The sequence below is a fragment of the Centruroides sculpturatus genome, unplaced genomic scaffold (genome assembly GCF_000671375.1).
Source record: "Centruroides sculpturatus isolate CEXI.00-Female unplaced genomic scaffold, Cexi_2.0 scaffold1671, whole genome shotgun sequence".
Taxonomy (NCBI): domain Eukaryota; kingdom Metazoa; phylum Arthropoda; class Arachnida; order Scorpiones; family Buthidae; genus Centruroides; species Centruroides sculpturatus.
Window position 1 is genome coordinate 29,916 of NW_019385878.1, and position 20,996 is coordinate 50,911.

At 31.4% G+C, this 20,996-nt stretch overlaps 1 protein-coding gene across 1 annotated transcript in view; it reads left to right on the plus strand.

Annotated features, from left to right (window-relative positions):
- The window catches only part of LOC111642698 (cytoplasmic polyadenylation element-binding protein 2), a gene marked incomplete at its 5' end in the record, with an annotated part of 56,821 nt that overhangs the window by 6,306 nt on the left and 29,519 nt on the right, over positions 1-20,996 (plus strand). Inside the window, 2 exons of the mRNA XM_023389076.1 lie at positions 6,574-6,692; positions 12,218-12,332. Coding sequence (XP_023244844.1) covers positions 6,574-6,692; positions 12,218-12,332 — 234 coding nt within the window. The remainder of the gene's footprint in view (positions 1-6,573; positions 6,693-12,217; positions 12,333-20,996) is intronic.

Genomic DNA, 20,996 nt, shown 5'->3' on the forward strand with positions numbered 1-20,996 from the left:
TGATTTCACGTGTTGTTATTCCGCAGTTTGCTTCAATCGGTACTTTTATTTTGTTTTCATTGGCTTCAATTGGCCATCCATAACGTGGTGCATCTTCAATACTGAAATTGCAAGAACGAAATTTTGTAAACCAGTTTTGGCACTGTCATTCTGTCAACACATCTCCACCATACATGTCACACGATTTTTTTCTTGCTTGAACGGCATTTTTATTTTTTTGGTAATAAAAAAGCAAAATATGCCAAAGATGCTGCTTTTGATCTTCCATATTTGATGGGACACAAAAAATAAACAATTGCACGAAATCAAACAAATTTTTTTACAAATAAGCCATAAAATGCTAGCTGTCAAAATATATAATGATAATACGGTTTAGAATGAAAATGGCAGGAAAAATACCACTAATCCGTCTAGTGGTAAAAAAAATGAACTTACTTTCTGAACAACCCAATACTTTACCCATCTTTCACAGCTGTCTTATTTCTTGAGTGAGTGGAGTGTTTACTTTTTCAGTATGTGCATTTTTATGTTATAAGTGTTTAGGACAGAGATGTCTGTTAAATAAGCAATATTACTGCATTTGTCAATGAAAATGATGTCAGGTCTATTGTGATGAATTGTTTATCTGTGATTATGGCTCTGTTATAGTATATTTTGTGTGTGTTATTTTCTAAAACTGCCTGTGCAGTATATTTGTAGTATGGTATCTGGATGTTTAATAATCTGTGTTTTTGGAGTTATACATTGTACTCACACAGATCTTGAACAACTCCAAAGGAAAACAAGAACAACACTTACTAAGCATAAACAACATCATCCTAAATCTGCCATAGAAAGATCAACCCTTCCACATAAAGATGGCAAACATGAAACAAGAGTGATACTACACAGGGGTAAAGTAAAACAACAAATGTACCGGTGAGCCTGTTACCAGTGTGTATCTTTGTATAACAGTCATTAGTTACCTGAAGAAGAACTTCTGAGTTTGAAAATGTTTGTAACGGTTTGTTTTTTCTGAGACGCACATTGGTAATAGGCTTACTGGTATGTTTGTTGATGGCAAACATGGCCTGATTGACTCAGTAAACCTTCACTAAAAACAAATACAAGGCACTGCGAGAGTTTTCCTACAAAAAACAAGAAAAATCACAGCTACATAAAGTATTAATTCTAGTTAAAATCAAATAGCAAATATAATACATTAAGAGCTTGCATATGTGAGTACTGGGACGACATATGTGTTTATTTCTTTAACTGTGTTCTGAGAATAATGTTTAGCTTACTTTGGTATTTTTTAATTAATGTTTGCTTTATTTGTGTATGTTCTGTTATTTTGGTCTGTTGGAATCCTAAATACTTGTAAAACTTGCCCTCTTCCATGGATTCAATAACATCTCCATTTCTAAAGGCAAAATCTTTCTTTGGGACTCCTTTTTCTATGTAAAGTGTTTTACATTTGTTTAGGCCATACTTCATTTGCATGTTAATTTAAACTTAAAACATCAACTAGGACTTGTCTATTATTAGAACTTATTATACTGGATAACTGGATAAATTAAGTAAACAAAGTCAGAAAAATAGTCTTTATTTATCAGCTGAACACATACACGATATCTTTGTGTTTCGGATCTGTTGGTCCCTCATTAGAAGGTTTACCATAGACATTCTCTAAAAATTTCAATTTAAGAATTTGTTACAAAAATTATTTAAAAAACATAAAATTTCCAACAATAAATCAATTTAAAACTTACAATTTCTGTGTTTTTAAGTACATCCTCAAAACCTACAATATTTATTGCAAATTTCAATAGTATTGATTCAAACATATTCCTGCTTTAAAACAATATAAATAATTAAATTAATGAAGACTGATTTAAAGATGTTCTAATAAACTTATATCATAGAGTTTTCATTTTCCCTTGAACATCGCTTTAACTTCACTTGATTTCTCCTTTTTATACTTTCCCTCACTCACTCTATGGATTATGCTATTCCATGATTGATCTATTCCTCTTCCTGTGTTGTTTATTCTGTCATTTTGTTTAACTATATAGATGTGTTTATATAATTGTCTTTTATAATTATTTTTCTCTTTTTTCTTTATTTTTATTGTGTTGAAATCTACTTCATATCCTTTTAAATTACAATACAGTGGAACCTCGGTATATGACCTTAATCCATTCTTGGTGTTTGGACTTATACCAAGCCAACCTTTCCCATAAGAAGTAATGTAAAAATGATTAATCCATTCTCATGTAAAAAAATGGCTGGCTTTAAACACCTCACTTTCATGGCTAGTTCCTGCTTGATTTTTCATGAGATCAGCATGTATCTTTTTAGCTTTCTTGCAAATAATTGCTTCCAATACGCTGTCGCCAGCACACTGTTTTTCAGTTATCCAAAGCAAAGGAAATTTCTCAACATGATCTAATGTCTTCGATTTCTGTTTAAAAATTGATTTAACCCCTTTCACAACATTAGCAAATTTAATAATGTCTTTATTTTTCAGGATTGTCAATATCGTCGTTCTTGGAATACGGTATGCAACAGTTAAATCTTGAACACGCATGCCACCTTCATCTTTTTCAACAATCTCTTTTTTCAGTTCCATTGTGATTCTAGTAATTTTTTTATTTTTCTGTTGCCTTTTTGCAATTTATGATTATTCATTGAGACTAAATTGTTCTTACTCTTAAGTCTACAATGGAAATTTGAATAGAAAAATCAGTTGAACAACTTTCCCATTGGCCAATTTAGTTTGTAACAAATTAAGCCAATTTTGTGTTAGAAGAATTAAATTTACCATACAAATTAATTAATTAAAACATATGGTAAATTTACGGTAAAGTAAAAACAATTTGTTTTATGTTTTAACAGAAAAAAACCAACTGTTGAAGGGTATTGATGAACTCAAAATATACATATTGGTTTAATAAAAAAATCTCTTACAAGTTAATTAACTTTCAAATTAAAGAACTGTGGTCTGATAAATTTTTTGAAGTAATAGCAAATTAGTAGCTATAAAAAATATTAATAATAAAACAAGACAAAAAAGCAAATAACAACAACAATAATAATAAGTTGACAAAACTGCATAAAACAGCTAGTTAACTTGGGGATGCCTCTTTGGGGAGACTGAAGGGTTTCTGATTGCCATACAGGATCAGGTCACAAATAATAAAAAGTACAGAAAACAATACTCAAAGATACAATAAATCACATACATTACAGACATACCCATTCCAAACCTCACAATGTATAAAACACATGCACTGAAAAAATCAGCAAGTATATAGAACTCGCTTAGGAAATAAGGCATCTGTGGAGAATGGCTAGAGTGCTTATTGTACCTATCATTCTCTCCTCTATAGGGTTCATACATCACACGAAAGCCTGGGAACATTACAATTGAATAGAAACACATACATCACACTCCTTTTAGTTACTAGACATTCTAATATCCTTAAAATAGAAAATTATAAAAAATCTTGTAACGTTAATAAAGTCATGAACTACCACTCACATACTCCCCTGTTCATAAAAAGAAACATTTTTGCCAATTTCATCAAAAAGATATCCAATAGAACTACCTCTGATTACGAAAAGAATATTGAGATCATGGACATTGTTCAGACCTTCTTACTAAATAATTACCCAAAAGTACTTCTAGATAAATGGCTAAAACAATTTAAGTGTAATAATAATAACAACAATGCCCATACTGTTAATCCTGTTAACAACAATGATACTAAAAAGTTCTTTAAACTAACATATGTCAAAAATATGTTTGAGAAATTAAAATGGTCTTAAACAGTACCAACATCAATTTAGTCCCTGACCTTTGTAATAAAACCTAAAAATACATCCAACCAAACCATCCAAACAATATGGTTAATAAAAATATAATTTCTAAAAATAAAAGATTATCTTTAGATAAGATAAACAAGTAAACTAAAAACTCTTTCTTAAACCAATTTCGAGTAATTTGTATTAGCAGACAAATAATTAACAAAGATACTTTACTTCAGCCAACTCTATTTCTTTTATTACTTTCAAATTTCTCAAAAAACTCTCCATGAGAGTTTGGAGAAATGGAGAGTTTTTTGAGAAATTTGAAAGTAATAAAAGAAATAGAGTTGGCTGAAGTAAAGTATCTTTGTTAATTATTTGTCTGCTAATACAAATTACTCGAAATTGGTTTAAGAAAGAGTTTTTAGTTTACTTGTTTATCTTATCTAAAGATAATCTTTTATTTTTAGAAATTATATTTTTAGAAATTTCACCGATCCCATTGCTTTATATTTTTTATTGATCAACAAATATGGTTAATATCCTTAAAAAAAGCAATGTGATATACAGGTTTAAGTGTAGCTATAATAACCCTATGACCTATCTAGGTGAAACAAAAAGATGTCTCAATGTTCGTATAAAAGAACACATAAACGCCATCAAATACAATTCTGAATACTCTGCAGTTGCCAAGCACTGCAATCTATATGGTTGTGAAATTGATAAAAGTACAATAAAAGCAATAAAATTTGAAACTAAACTTATAAACGTAAGTATTTTGAGCACATAGAGATTTTAAAAATTGATAATGTTAATAGAATTAATGATAACTTAGGTGTTAAAATTGATAAAGGATGGTATAATTATATCTTTTAAAAACTAAATATCTTTGTGATGTTATGACCATATGTATTGTTAAAAACTGTTCGGAACTTGTAATTGTATCATATGTTGTCACCACTTGTACACCAGATGTGGACTGACACACACCTCCCTCACTACCACTCCCAACACCTTGTTGTAAGCTGGCACCTGCTACTCTGTCGTCTTACTCTGTTGTCTACCTCTGTTGGTATGTACATTACCTGTCTGTATAACTTTAGTCCATTAGTGTTAACTAATAATTGTCTAACTTACAACTGTTTTGTATCAGCACCATGTATGTCACTCCACCATGCAGTCATGAAGATTTATTATACCTGTCTACACTGATATTGCCTACTGCTCATACTGTTATAATGGTGTCTTCACCTTTATATTGTATAGTTTTAGGCATAGTTTTAAATTTACTTTGTATAATTTTTAATATACCATCTACTTTAGATAATACTTATTGATGATGCTTACTACTCATACTGTTACAGTGGTGTCTTCAATTTTTATATTGTAAAACTTTAAGCTTAGTTTTTAAGTTGACCGTTACCTTGTATAATTCTATTATAGCATTACCTTTAACTAATACCAATTGATGAGGGACTATTTTCTATTGGGAAAATAGTCCAAAATGCATTTTGGGTTTTTGTTTTCACACTTATGTAGTAATTTTTTGAGTTTATTAAATTGTTTTCACTTTGATCCCTGAGCATTTGTGCCCATCATTAGTCTGATAAGCCCTCACTATTATCTGCCTCACGGTTGTGGATAATTTAATTAATGTAATAATATTACAATTAATGATAATATGAAGTTGGTATCATTGGACATTATAAATATATACCCTGGTATTACAATAGAAGATACTGAAAGATCTTTAACAAGAATAAACACACAAGAATGGTTAATTAAATTATGCTTAATAATAATCAAAAACAATTATTTTCAATATGATAATAAATTCTACACTCAAACGGGTATTTGTAATTAGCACCTTTTATTACTTTTGTGAGAATCACGCGAGTGTACAATGGTCCACAAAAGGCAGTACATGGATAAATAACAAGAATTATATATTTACTGTCATGTGAACAGTAATATACAGGATTCTTTTACGGATTCCAACTTTTGGTGTTACAGAATATCCAAAAATAGGTGCAAGGAATTGAGTAAATACAAAGTAAAGGAACCTGCTTGCGACAATTAAGAAAAGACGGACATATAATCTTACAACTGATACTTATACTAAATAATAAACTAAAAGAGTAAGGAAGAATATCATAAAGTTTAGTATGATAGAAGAAGAGGTTATAAAGAATACCTGGATTTTCTGGTTGGTATTGATGCTCTTCTGGTGGGGAACCACTATAAATCATTTCCCAATGATCCTTAATTAATTGGATCTCTTCAATTATCCTCATTAAACAAGTTTGTCTCTCTCTCCTTGAGTTGACAGGGTCTTTTCTCCTTTCCAGGCCACTTTCATCTCCCTTTAGAAGGACAAAGGAGCATATCTTTCACATATCTGCCTTCATCAAAAGTCTGACTCAAGAATGACCCTCCTTATCCATTATAGTAGCCTCGGGGCTCTCGCTTCCCATTGTTACTGTGGTTCTTAGAAAGGGTTACTTCACCCACAGGAAGGAATGTTAGTCGAAAATTCAAGAAAACAAAAGAGGAAACAAAAAAGAAAGAAAACTTAAAATTAAACTTATATCAAAACATATACAGTGATATGGCATATTGCCACACTTTGCATAAATGTCATATTTTGATAACATTTTCTTTTTATAAAGAGAGGATTAATTTGAATAATTATGTCTATTTGAAAATTTATATTTATAAAATTTTGATAAATAATAATTCTAATTTTTTCTTTAAAAAAAAAAAAAAAACATTTTTATATTTCAGGCTATGCATTTTTGTTATTTCAAGATGAATCATCAGTACAGGCTCTTATTGATGCTTGTATACAAGAAGATGATAAATTATATTTGTGTGTTTCTAGTCCCACAATTAAAGATAAGCCAGTAAGTTTACTTTTTAAATAGATTAAGATGTTAAAAACATATTTTATTTTTATTTTGAAAGTAATGACATATCAATATTAACATAGAATAGTAAATGATACTTTAGGAATACAAACTGCTAATACCTAGTTTTATTTATTCACAAAATGTGAAAATTTGAGTCTGTGAAACTGAAGTTGATGAACCTTTATTTTAGTTTATTAAAAGTAAATGAAAGAAATAACAAAGCTGAACATATTCATAAATTAAAGGAATGCATTTTGTAATAAGAGGGGAAAAATGTAGATCATTTTTAACTCTTAGTTTAATTAGTCTCAATAGAAGCAACAACTTAATTTATTAACTTAAGCTGTAACTATTAGCAAATTTGGTTCACTATATTTTTATAATTTTCTAAAGTATTCTGGTTTGTTTTTATTCATAAAAATTTTAATCATAGTTTTTATTAGAATTTTTTAAATTGAACCAAGACCATGCTAAGAGAGGGATATCTAAGATACTTATTTCATAGTTAAGTTTATAGAAGTGCTTGCTGATATTTTAATTTAATTTTTAAATCTTATGTCTTTTGAAATATCAGTTCTGAAAAATATTGTTGACTATTTCTAGATATTATCTGTTTCTATTATTGTAAAAATAGAATTTGTGATAATGGCAATTCAGACACTCGGAAAACCTTTATAAGCAGCAAAAACAATTTAATTACAAATGTTTTCAGTTATTTTTAAAGACCGTCTTCACAATAAATATTCATTTATTGTGAAGATGTCACATCACATAGAGCTTATGTTCAAAAATGGTCACATTACATCCATCTCCATTGTCTTCATCTTCTTTTCCTGGGCTCTTCTAATTGCCCATAACTCAGCACTAGACATCATTGCAGATCTCACATTTAAGACCTGGAATGATGTACAGTGCTTAATGTCTTCCTTTAATTTTGCATCTTGTTTTCTTATCACACAGCACCTCATTCATCTTTCTCCAGTTCAGCCATCTATTTCTGAACTCTTTGCTAGATTTCTGCATTCATTCTTCCAATACTTGCTACACATGATCCAAGATACTTAAATTTGGAAGCTGCTATTAACTTTTTTACCTTTACTCTGGTGGAGGGGATAAGAGTTTTGTATAACTCTCATCCCTTCCACCAGTGTCATATATACTGTCTTTGCTTTGGTGATCTTCATGTCTCTTTCTTCCAGCACTTTTTACCATTCCTCCAGATTCTTCTCTACCTTATCTTGGTATGTTTCACAGAGTACAGTGTCATCTACAAACAGCATACTCTATGGTGCCTTGCTCTTCACATCTTCTGTTAATACATCCATAACCAAATCAAGTAGAATTTGTTCAATTTGTTTATGGATATATTGGTTGGACTACAGTTCCACTTTCACAATGAATCCCTTAGCCATACCTATACTACTCTTTACTTGAGTCTTTGCTCCATTATACATTTCTTTTACAAGTCTTATATACTTTTCTGGTATTTCCTTTACCCTCATACATCTCCATACCTCCTGTCTAGGCACCCTATCATACACTTTCTCCAAATCAATTAATACGATGTGCAGTTCTTCCTGTATCTCTCTGTAACTATCCATCAACTGTTTTTGAGCAAAGATTGCATCTGTTGTTCCAGTTCCTGGCATGAAGCCAAATTGTTCTTCACCTACAGCTGTCTCTTTCCTTTATCAATATCCTCCTTGCCCAAATATCTCCATACTTAGCTGGGATCTGATCAGCTCCTTTGCTTTCCCATTCTTCATTTTTCTAAGTGACCTTCCATCTCCATATTGTTTATATCTGCTGCCACTCTTTCATTTGCCTCTGCATACTCACATAGAACTCTTGGATTTTCCTCATTCAGTAGCTTCCTAAAATAATTCTTCAATTATTTCCTTTATCTTCTCTTGGTATTGTAACACTATGGTTTTGATCTTTTATCTGTTTTATTGATGTGAAATTCTTTAATACCTTGTTAACACTGTCTGTCATCATTATTAATTTACTTGAAAAATTTCTACAAGTACTTTCGACAATTTTAGATTTTCTTCTTCAGGTATAGACTAATGTAAAGTTCCATTAGTCTATACCTAAAGAAGACAATCTGAAATTGTCGAAAGTACTTGTAGAAATTTTTCAAATAAATTAATAATGATGACAGACAGTGTTAACAAGGTATTAAAGGATTTCACATCAATAAAACAGATAAAAGATCAAAACCATAGTGTTACAATACCAAGAGAAGATAAAGGAAATAATTGAAGAATTATTTTAGGAAGCTACTGAATGAGGAAAATCCAAGAGTTCTATGTGAGTATGCAGAGGCAAATGAAAGAGTGGCAGCAGATATAAACAATATGTAGATGGAAGGTCACTTAGAAAAATGAAGAATGGGAAAGCAAAGGAGCTGATCAGATCCCAGCTAAGTATGGAGATATTTGGGCAAGGAGGATATTGATATGTTGATATTGTATGGGATCTTATAAAAAAGTTGTGACACAAGAGAGGATACTAGCTGAGTGGAAGAAAAATATTATGTGAAGGAATGTGATGTGGGAATTACAGGGGAATTAACTTGATGTCACTGAATAAATGATCTGGAGAGAATTGTGGAAGGAAGGTTAAGGAAAGAGACAGCTGTATGTGAAGAACAATTTGGCTTTATGCCAGGAACTGGAACAACAGATGCAATCTTTGCTCAAAAACAGTTGGTGGAAAGTGTGGAATTCACAATAAATCTTAATATGGTATTGTGTGGAAGAGGTAGTGTTGTCACCATGTGGTATGGAAGACAAACAAAATAAGGGTACTTATTTTTAAATTCATATACAACCAATATCTACAAATATATACAAAGAAAAAGTTTATGAGGTACAGTCTTGCTTACATGAACAAAAACTTACAACTTAACTCAGCTCCACATGAGGAAGAAAATAAAAAAGGCCCATTGCAACCTAACGCTCCCTTAAGTATGCTCTCTCCTTGTGTCAGTGTTGCCAGTTGGAACACAAAACAAAAGGGAAAAAATATTTGAGTAGCCCAAAACATAGCCAACATTCTTACAGCAGTACATAAGGTACAGAGAGGTAGAACTGCATGTGGTATTCATAGATTTGGAGAAAGTGTGTGATAGGGTACCTAGACAGGAGGTATGGAGATGTATGAGGGTAAAGGAAATACCAGAAAAGTATATAAGACTTTTAAAGGAAATGTATAATGGAGCAATGACTCAAGTAAAGAGTTGTGTCAGTATGACATGGATTCATTGACCTCCTTATTCCATTGCTGAATCTTTCTCCATGGGGTGGTCCTTTTTCTGATGTTTTTCCAATACTTCCTCTCCAACTTGCCTTATAATATGACTATTAAACTCCCATCATTTCTGCACATCTTTCAGTAACTTTATTCTTTTAAGCACTTTTTCCTTAAACTCTCCATTCAGGTCCTCCTCTTTCAATTTCCACTACTTTATCATTTGTTCTTTCTTTCCTAGGTTTCTCTGGATCTTTTTGTTAACTGTTATCACTCAATCAACTAATACCAGTCTGTGTTGTGCAGCTACACTTTCTTTATTAATCACTTTGCAATTCCTCATTTCCTTAAGATATTTCTTGTGATAATATAAAGTACTCAATCTGTCTTATCCTATCCCTACTTTTGTATGTTATAAGCTGATTCTCTTTCTTTTTAAAGTAAGTGTTGACTGTTACCTATTATTGAATGCTACTGCATATTCCTCTATTCTATCTCCCTCTCTATTTCTGTCATCTATATTCTATCCACCATGTGCTCTTCTTTTCTCTTTTACATCTTCCCACATGTCCATTTAAATCACTTCCCAGTGATCAACCTCTCACTCTTTGATATTTCCATTACAATTTTATCTAATTCCACCCAGATGTTATCCTTTTCTTTTTTCATGAGTCCTGCCTGTTTGGGTATTATACACACATCTTATTGTGAAAAAACTTCCTTCTTCTCCAGCTTAACACTCATAATCCTATCACTTCTGATTATATTACCTCACACATACTTTTCTTAACTCCTTGTTGACTATAATACCTACTCAATTTATCAGCTTTATCTTCTGCTGCTCCAGGAACAGTTTAAATCTATCCCCAGCTCTCTTGCTTTTACACCTAGTTTCTTGCAGGCATAAGATCCTAAGCATTCTTCATTTCAAGTCCACTAACTCTCTGATCTTTCCAGTCATTGTCTCAATGTTTACTGTTCCCATTCTAACATTAAACACCCTCCTCTTTTCCTTTCATTGGACTCACTTCTTAAGCCAAACCTGTCCTTGATTCAGTTGCCCAAGATCATTTCTTGCAGTTTTCAGGTAACGTGACTGCATGTCATTCGTAGGATGTCACCAAACTCATATATTCTCTCTTATCCATTATTTTATTTGGTTTTGGCATATAAAGTTTTACAGTTGAATGTCCTTCCTGACATCAACCCTCACTATTTTTCCACTGAGGGGGCAAGCCAGCCCATTTACCTAATGGGTTGGCTTGCTCCCTTGGTGGCTAGTATTTAATAATTCATTTCATTAAAATTATAGAAGACAGTTACTTAAAGAGAATTTAAGTCAGCGTTTCTCAAAGTGGGCGATAACGCCCCCTTGTGGGCGCTGGAGGCTTTCAGGGGGGCAGTAGAAGGCTCAAAGAGAATTGGGGGGCGTTAAGGAAATATAGAGGGGCGACGGCAGACAAATTCTATATATAAAAATTCGACGGAATATATATAAAATGTTGACATTTTATATATTTTTTATTTTTTATTGAAGGTCACAACTTGAATATTTCTAACACATTGACTTTTATTTTAGCTCAGCGTTTCTCAAAGTAAGCAATAACGCCCCCTTCTGGCGCGATGAATAGATCTATGATAGAGGCAGGGTATTGAACGGTGACCAAAGGCAAAATTGGGGCTGATAAGAGGAAACATTGCGTTTAATGGTTTCCAGATGATGAGAACAATGTACAGTAAGGGCACAAAGTGTGAGATTCATAGAAAAGTTTTCCTAAGAATATTTCCAATCCTTTTCTCATACAAGAGAAAATGGGTTAGGGGGCGTTGGGTATAACTTTATGGAACAAAGGGGGCGGTGGATTGAAAAAGTTTGAGAATCACTGATTTAAGTTATAAATTAACAATAATAATAATTATATCCATCCAGTAAAAGATGAGCTTCCTTTTATGGTATTATATGGTAAAGAGCTGTAAACTGTAATTATCAGGCCATTCAATAGGATGTCAAAATTTTATTACTTAAAATGTTTTTTATTACATTTATATTTAGACTTGAAAAGATGCAATTGAAATTGATCTTGTTAATTCAAAATATTTATTGAAAATATGTTAATAAATAAAATTGCAAGAATATAATATAATATTAGACTAATGTTAACTTAACATTTTATATAAATAATATTTCAAATAAATTAATTTATAATAAAATGAATGATTATAAAATTAACTGTTTTCCAAAATTTTATTAAACTTTTTTACAGGTTCAAATTCGTCCATGGCGTCTCAGTGATGCAGATTTTGTTCTTGATGCATCAATGCCTCTAGATCCTCGCAAAACTGTGTTTGTTGGTGGAGTTCCACGACCTCTAAAAGCTGGTAAGTTGTTATAATATTTTACAATGATATGGTATTGTTAATTGCAAAGTGATAATTCTTTAGGAAAACCTAGTAAATATATTATTAGTTCAGGAGTGGACCAGGAATTAAGATATTTATGAAAGTTAATCAAAAATAGCTCTTCCATTTTTGACTACACCTCATCATTAAGCAGGGTTTAAAGAGGATTGTATTTTTTACTGTAATCAGCTAAATGAGGTTCATAACAGAGGGTCTGTATATGAAATAAAATTAAATTTTTTTTATCATTCCTTTAAAAATATTTGTCAAGTTTTTCTTTATTTTATTTTATTTTATTTAAAATTTTGATATCTGAATGGAGTAATGTCAGAAATGGGTATTCATAGTTTTACACTAGGTATTTTCAAGCAGAGCTAGGAGTTTTTTTCTTCCTGTTCCTTTCATACATTGACTCTTTAAAGACCAATCTTCTTTTTCTAAGTCAGCTTTCAATGTATAGCACTGGGTTTCATATCCTTAAAGGTGGGCCGCTTGCAGACCTAAACATAAAGTCAAAAAAGGGGACATGCTGATTTGACTGCACAGATCTGTCAAAAGTAGATTCATTAAATTAAACCTAGATTGATACACTGCTGAGCTAACCATCAAAGTATTTATACATATCAGTAGTTTCTGTATATGTTCCTGAATGATTCTTCCACTGCTACTTTTATGATCAACAAAAGCATGATGGATGTCCTGAATATTCAACTTGAATTGATTAGTAAATTTTAAACTTAATATCACCAAACTGCACAAAATCTTAATTATATGTTCCTATTTTTGAAACAGAAACATCTTCCACTGCACTAGACACATTAGCCAGAAGTAAATATCTTTTCATAACAGCATTTCCAAACCTATAATCCATTGAGAAGAACAAAAACATTTATTGAAGAACAAACATTTTCAACTTTTACAAAGGCCATCTTCAGACTCTGCTGGTTGAATGTAAATCAAACAAAAAACCAAATTTTAATAATTCATTGTGTATGAACTTTGCACGTGCAGAAACACAGTAATAAGTTATGAAATAAAAACAAATACAAAAGAAAACAACACATACAAAAAAGTTAAATACTTATAAAGAACAAAAAGTCGGAATAAAATATACTTGAAAACAACCAGAGTGCCAATATATAATGATAAGATATGAACATAATATAAATACTAGGACCAAACTGTATACACAACATTACATAGTTGCTAAATGTGCTCGAATGCTGCTCTCCAGGTGTGTGATATAGGAGTCTTGTCCCTGCTGTTGATAACTGTTCCTCTAGAAATAGCCTTGTGTATATCAATTCTTTTGCATGACTATAGAGTTGATTGACACTATGAATACATCAGCACTACCTTTAGATCCCTTATGACTAGGTTTAAGAACACTATGACTTAATTACTAGGAAATCAGATGGTATGGCTTTAGCTGCCTATGCATGAGACAAAGATGTAGAAATATTCTTTTATAAAGCTCATTTTCTACATTGTAACACATTACCATCACATTTAAAATACCTGGAGATTCTTGAGATATACAAAGCTATTTCTAGAGGAATGGCTAGCAACAGCAGGGACATGACCCCTTTGTCACTTTCTGGAGGGCAGTATTCGTGTACATTTAGCAATCATGTAATGTTTTGTAAACAGTTTGGAGTTGTTTTGGGTATATTTTATTCCAATTTTTTTATCTGTTGTTTTTCTTTTGTATTTATTTTTATTTCATAACTTATTACTATGTTCAAAGTTTTTACAAAATAAGCATTATTTAAATTCTGTCTTATGTTCAATTTGAAATCTACCAGCAGAACCTGAAGATGGCCTTTGTAAGGTTGAAAATGTTTGTTCATCAATAAATGTTTTTGTTCTCTCTGGATTTTAGGTTTGGAAGTGTTGTTATATTACATATATCCAGTTCAGGATAGGGTTTCTGTGTAAATATCATTTCAACTGGTCAAAAGTTACTTGAATGAACTGCCCATAGTTTTTCATGGTATGTCATCTTGATTTTTATGCTGTGAAAAGACAAGTCTTTATTTTCTTGCTCCAGTTTTACCTTGGTGTAATATGCCTTGAATTTTACTTTAAAGCTTTCAATTTGCAAAATATATGTATTAAGTAAATGATGACTGTGAGTGTAATATTCTTGCTTTAAGCTGCAGAGACAGGTCCTTTAATTCCTGTAATATGCTGTATTGTACATTAATTCCAATTCTTTATAAATCCCATTGTAGTGAGTTTTCCAGCCAAACCTTCAAATTTTTACTGATCATTCCTGTTTCTGTTCGTATTGTTTGCAGCTCAAGAGAACATATAAAGCATGGTAACTTCTAATACATACATACAACTAGAAGAAACTGAAAGGACACCAAGTATTCATCCTATCTTCTGTAAGGTTACATCTACTGCACTTGCACAAGACTGTATAACACATAAAACATATCCAAAAAAAAATACATTACTGAGATTGACTTTTGCAACTGATTCCACTGCATTTGCAAATACTAACTCCAACCTGTGGTTCATACAGATCTGGAAATGTGATCAGCAGTCTAGCACAAATGCCATTCTTACTACTCAACATTGTATTGGCACTATACACATTGCATTCCACAATCAATCATGACTGAAACTACTTTTTTTAGGGTTTGCAAAATGATGTCAGCAATTAAATTAATTCAATCAATTCCAGTATGAAGTACATTAGTTCCTCATTGTTCATATAGGTTTTGATGATCTTTCACTAATAGTTGTTCTTTCATCACAAAGAACAGAAATTTTTCTGTTTGTTCTCAATATCCTTTCAATCAACATATTATTTTTTTCCAAGCTGATTTGCCAAATATTCATAATATCCATACCAGTTACATTAGAATAAAGAACTATTTTTTAACATCATGGCCATTTGTTTTCTGTAGGGCAAGTAAATCAGAATGGTCATGGACTGGGTGATTGTTTTTCATAACATAGTAAGCAGTTTGAAAGACATATTCTATTAATTCCTGTAATTCAGTTGTTGCTACTTTGAATAATTTGGCAAGATATTGTTATCTGTCTGAAGAGCTGCCTAGTGAGTATTGAATCTAACAAGTTCTGGACTTTTTTTTTCTGAAGATTGTTGTGCTGTTCTAGTAGTACCATTAATTTTATTTTACAGTTGATTTCCACCACCAAAAATAACTAAACTGTTTATGCTTTGGTATACATTGTAGTCTACTTTTCTATTTTTAACAACAGGTCAACAGGTTTTTGACCTTGTGTTCTTTAAATACTTCATGAGTCCAACATTCTGTAGTGAATAGTCTGTTCCAGAACTTGTCGAAACTTAATCATATAGACTCATATTTGACTCATCATATTTGTTCACAGTTTATAATAGTCTCTTCATAATTACTTCCATTATAGTATAGATTTTTTTCTTCCTAAGCCGAAATTTAACGTTTTTACTGTTTCCATATCAGGTGATGCTTTGAATGGTCTTTTAATTTATTTTTTATTACAGTTTTTAGAACAAAATTTAGTTAATATGGCCTGCTTAGTGATGCTGTTGAGCTGCTTGGACATGTTAAAATGTTTACAAAATGATTAAATGAACATACAAAGCACTTTCAACTTAATACTTTTATAATAACTTTTTTTATTTTTAACAATAAAAATGTTACTTATTATAAAGTATTATAAACATAAAACAAATCGAATTTTCAAAAGAAACAAAGTAATAATAATTTTTAAAAATTTGCTCTATGTATGTATTTAAAATTTGCTGTAAAAGTATTTACTTGAATAATGTTCTGGTCCACTTTAAATGCTGCCATTAAAGCTCATTTAGTAATCCAGTAATTTAGATGAATGGTTAGTAGCAACTTATTATTAGATGTTTTAGTGCATAAAATGTGTCCAGACTAAAACAGTTGAGCATGAAATAAGCTTCAAGATAGACAGATGTAGTAGGCATATTCACGTGGCACCGAATAATGATATAGGAAATACTGAACTAATGAACTTGACTAAAAACGTTTTTGTCTGGATGTAATTAGTTGGTTAGTGACAATAGTACTGCTACTCAACTAAAAAAACTAGATTTAAATGGATGTACTAAACTAAATCATTTTACTAAACTACTCAACTAAATATTACTGCCCACACTTGTTACATTACTAAATTCAGTGGCATAGCGTGGGTGTCAGTCACCCGGGTGGAGGAAAATTTTGCCCCCCTTATTTAGGTATCTCAATTTAAAAGACTAAAATTCAGTTTCGTCACAGAATAAGTAACGAAAAATTCCATGCTCATTTCAATCGGTTCGAATCATAGATGTGACAAAAATATGAAATGAAATGGTTCAAATTTTTACAAGAGATTATTATTTATTGTGAAATTTTGCCGCTTCCTAAAAGTGCCGCCCGGGGCGGGCTGCTTCTGCCGCCCCACTACGCTATGCCACTGACTAAATTACTGGACTATGTCTGAATGAGACTTTATTAACATGATAAAGTAGATATATGGTTAATTATTGTATCAACAGTGATATAACATTTCTAAAATATGTGTTTCTGTTAAGAGAGTTTGATTATGAGTGTTTGGTTAATAAATTGACCCAAGATGATCTTTTAGGGTTTTTTTTTTATATTGCTAGTGAAAAAAAGACTGGACTGAGTCTTCATTAATTTATAATTCAAACAATTTTATGGTAATTAAGATTAAGTTAATTCAGTTACAAAATTGAATTTTTATGATTAATTATTACATTAGTGTAACATCATAGGCTGTTGTTTTATCAGAAAGGGAATATTAATCTTTACCCCTGAGAGTGAGAGAATATGTCAATGTAAATCATGTATATCTAAACATTTATATGATATGTTGGAAAAAATATATATATAATAGAATAGAAATTTAAAAAGAACTAAGTTTTAATAAAGCATTTACAGTAGAGCGTCGATTATTCGAATCAATTGGGGACTGGGGTTGTTCGGAAGATCAATGTTTCGGATAACCGATTATGTACGAAAAAATATATTAATTTATCCCATCAATTTAACATTTTTCTCCGTTGTGTGTCGCTTTGCGTTGAATTTTCATCAATGTTAAGCCTAACGAAGACTATTGTATCGTTAAAAATTATTTTTTTATTTTGTATGAACAAAATAAATATATTGAAAAATATAAAAACAATAAAAAAATTATACTTCAGAAGTTAATTTAATATCAAAAACGTAAAATATTTGAGTAGCCAAAGATTGCAGCACCACAGCACTGGCGAAAATTTAAATTTGCCGACTGGAATTCTTTCGGATGATTGACTTTCGGATAATCGACGCTCTACTGTATATTATTTTACTGTATAATTTTAATGCATTTAACTTATTTGGTCTATTATTAGACCAAATAAGTTGATACTGGTGCCAAGTGCTATGCCAGACTAAAGTCAAAGCATAATTATTTGCTTACTCAAACAAGTGTAACATTAAAATTAAGCTGTTATTGGTGTATGTGTCAATGTGTAAAAACTTCTCACAGTGTGACATGTGTTCAATATTGCAGCTTTCTGTAGTGCCATATATATGTTATTATTAAGGTTTAATGTTTCTAGACTTTTGTGTAGTGTATGTGGTATAACACTAGTAGAAGAGAAGACAACAGATACAATAAATGAAGCATGCAATGCCATAACATTGTAAATGCCATTTTTATCTAAATATATTTTATTGAAGAATTGAATTCTAAATGCAATGTTTTCTGTTGTAAAAAATATTGTGGTGATATTGGTACTGTTAGTGGCTGTATTTTGAAGTTGAATTTATGTGAAGTCATTGTATTAATAGCTGGTTATAAGTCAGCTTTCTGTAAACTTTTGTAGTGATTTCCCCTCCATTCTCTACTTCTATTGCTATGTCTATGAAGACATAGTAATAGAAGTAGGAATTGTCTACTTGCTATGTGAAGCCATCGTTTTAAGCACCAAATTGCAAGTCACGTGAATTTTGGCACTTAAAACATTTCAGCTTATATTTACATCATTTTGATATTCCAGAGAATTTGTAACATAGTGAGTTTTTTACCATTTTATTGTAAAATTGAAATGAATTCATTCACTAGAAAAAGTGTTTTTACCTCTCCTGAAAAGTTTGTTTTTTGACATTTACAACATTTTGGCATTTTATGCTTTTAAATACCTTATCCATCTTCCACATCTGTCTTATTTCTTGAGCAAGTAGAGTGTACTTACTGATTTTTAAAGTGTGAGCATTTTTTATGTTATGAGTGTTTGGAACAGAGATGTCTATTATATAAGCAATTTCACTGCATTTGTTAATGAAAGTGATGTCTATTCTATTGTGATGACCTGTTTTATCTGTGATTATGGCTCTGTCATAGTATATTTTGTTTGTGTTATTTTCTATAACTGTTTGTGGAGTATATTTGTAGTATGGTATCTGGATGTTTCATAATCTGTGTTTATATGCAAGCTCTTGATGTATTATATTTGCTATTTGATTTTCCCAATATAAATAGTCTGTTTGTGCTAACAGCTTGCAACCAGAAGTTATCTGTTGTATTGTTTCTGGCAGAATGTGGCATTTCTGCAAGAGTTATTTGTGAATGATACATTCTTCAGAATGTTTTCTGTAGTTTTTAGTGTTTATGACCTGATCTTGAATGGCAACCATAAACCCTTCAGTCTCTCCAAACAGACAGTTACTAGTCAACCAATAGTTTGATGAAATTTTGTCAATATACTCCTGAGCTAGGTCATAGGGCATGCCTGCCATGAAGTATATTTTGTGCCTATGACTGCTTAATTAATGGTGTCTATGTTATTTGTGTGTTGAGCTATGTCCAGGTGCTCAGAGTGTAAGTTTAAAAGTGCATGGTTACTGTCTGCTAGAGTAAAAGCTGTATGTAATCTTGATGTTTCTTGTTTTCTGTGGAAAAACTGCTGCAGTGTCAGAATTTGTTTGTAGTGCAGGTTGACTATATTAGTCAGGTCACTGCCACTTTCTTTACATGAAAGAGTTAGTCTTTCTGTGGATTATTTTGGGTGATATTTTTTATGCTTAGTAAGGGTTGTTCTTGTTTTCCTTTGGAGTTGCTCAAGATCTGTGCATGTCCAGTATATAACTTCAAATGAATAGGTGAGTACAGGGACAACATACATATTAATAGCTTTAATAGTGTGTTTTGCATTTAGGTATGTTCTTAATACTGCATGTAATTTGTTCTGGTGTACAAGTGTTAATCTTTGTTTTATCTGTGTATGTTCTGTAAGTTTTGTCTGTTGGAATCCTAAATATTTGTAAAACTCACTTTTATGGATTCAATAATATCTTCACTTCTGAGTACAAAGTCTCTTTTTTCAGAACTCCTTCGATGTGTAGTGTTTTGCATTTGTCTAGACCAGTAGTGTGCAAACTATTTTCATTTCTGACCCCCCATTTTGTAATTTTGTCACAACCCCTAGATAGACAGTAGACTTTTTTTAATCGTCAGCATAGTTGAAGCAAAATCCTTTCTGGGATTTGCACTTATGTTTCTGCCATATTAGAGGTCTGATTAAAACAGATAACTTTATGAAACAATGGTTTTATTTATTTATTTAATGAAAAATACTTTTAAAAAATCTTTAGTATTAGGACAATTGTTTTCGTAAAAAATATAGTTCTATTTTTATAAATATAATTTCATTTCACTATTTTACTGGTACCTGATACTTGTTGAAGAAAAGCCTTATATTTTATATTGTCAAATAAATTTCGTTGAATTTGGCAACCTTGAAAAATTTTCTTGTGACCCACAGTTTGTGCACCACTGGTCTAGACCAAACTCCATTTGTGTATCATTTGAGTATATGTGTATAGTTTGCAAGAGAAGATGAATCTGAATCTGTGTGGATGCATAAAGTTTAATATCGTCAATGTACATGAGGTGTGATGATGTAATTATATTGTGTCTTGTTCAATATGTTAGATTAAGGATTAAGTGCAAGGCAGAACCAAAAAGAATTCAGGGAATCTCCTTGAAAAATTCCTCACTTGATGTGTAACTGATTTGATTTTATGTGAGTTATGGAGGCAAATGCTTTTCTGTTTGTGAATATTTTATTTTGTTCCTATACAGAGCAAATTTTGTAATGTTTGGCTGCAAGTTTTTGTTTCAGTGTGTCAATGTATTCTGCAATGTGGACATTGTGTTGTTTGTGCTTTCTGTGCATTTTAATTTTCTTGAAATGTTTTTAGTAGTGTTGCAATGAATAGTATATTCGGCCTCAGGCCGAATATCGAATATTCGGCCAGGAGCATGGTCTAATAGCAGAATATTTGGTCAAATTATTCGGCTTGATTAATGCACGTACGAAAATTGCCACACAAACTGCATTATGGCAAGGACCCTGCTCTCCATTGCCCCGCTGTCACTACGCTTCGCCAATTGCATTAATTCTTGACAGTTGTAGTGGACAGACAAGAGCATCATGGCAGTATGTGATAAATGATGATATCAAATGTAAATAACAATGAAATGACCTACACGTTTAAATAACGGAAAAAGAACAGAAAAAGACCGCAAAGTGAAAATGTGAAAATAAATATGAAATTGAGTTGATAACATAATCGAACAAGTCGAAGCAGCTTATTGGTGCAAAAT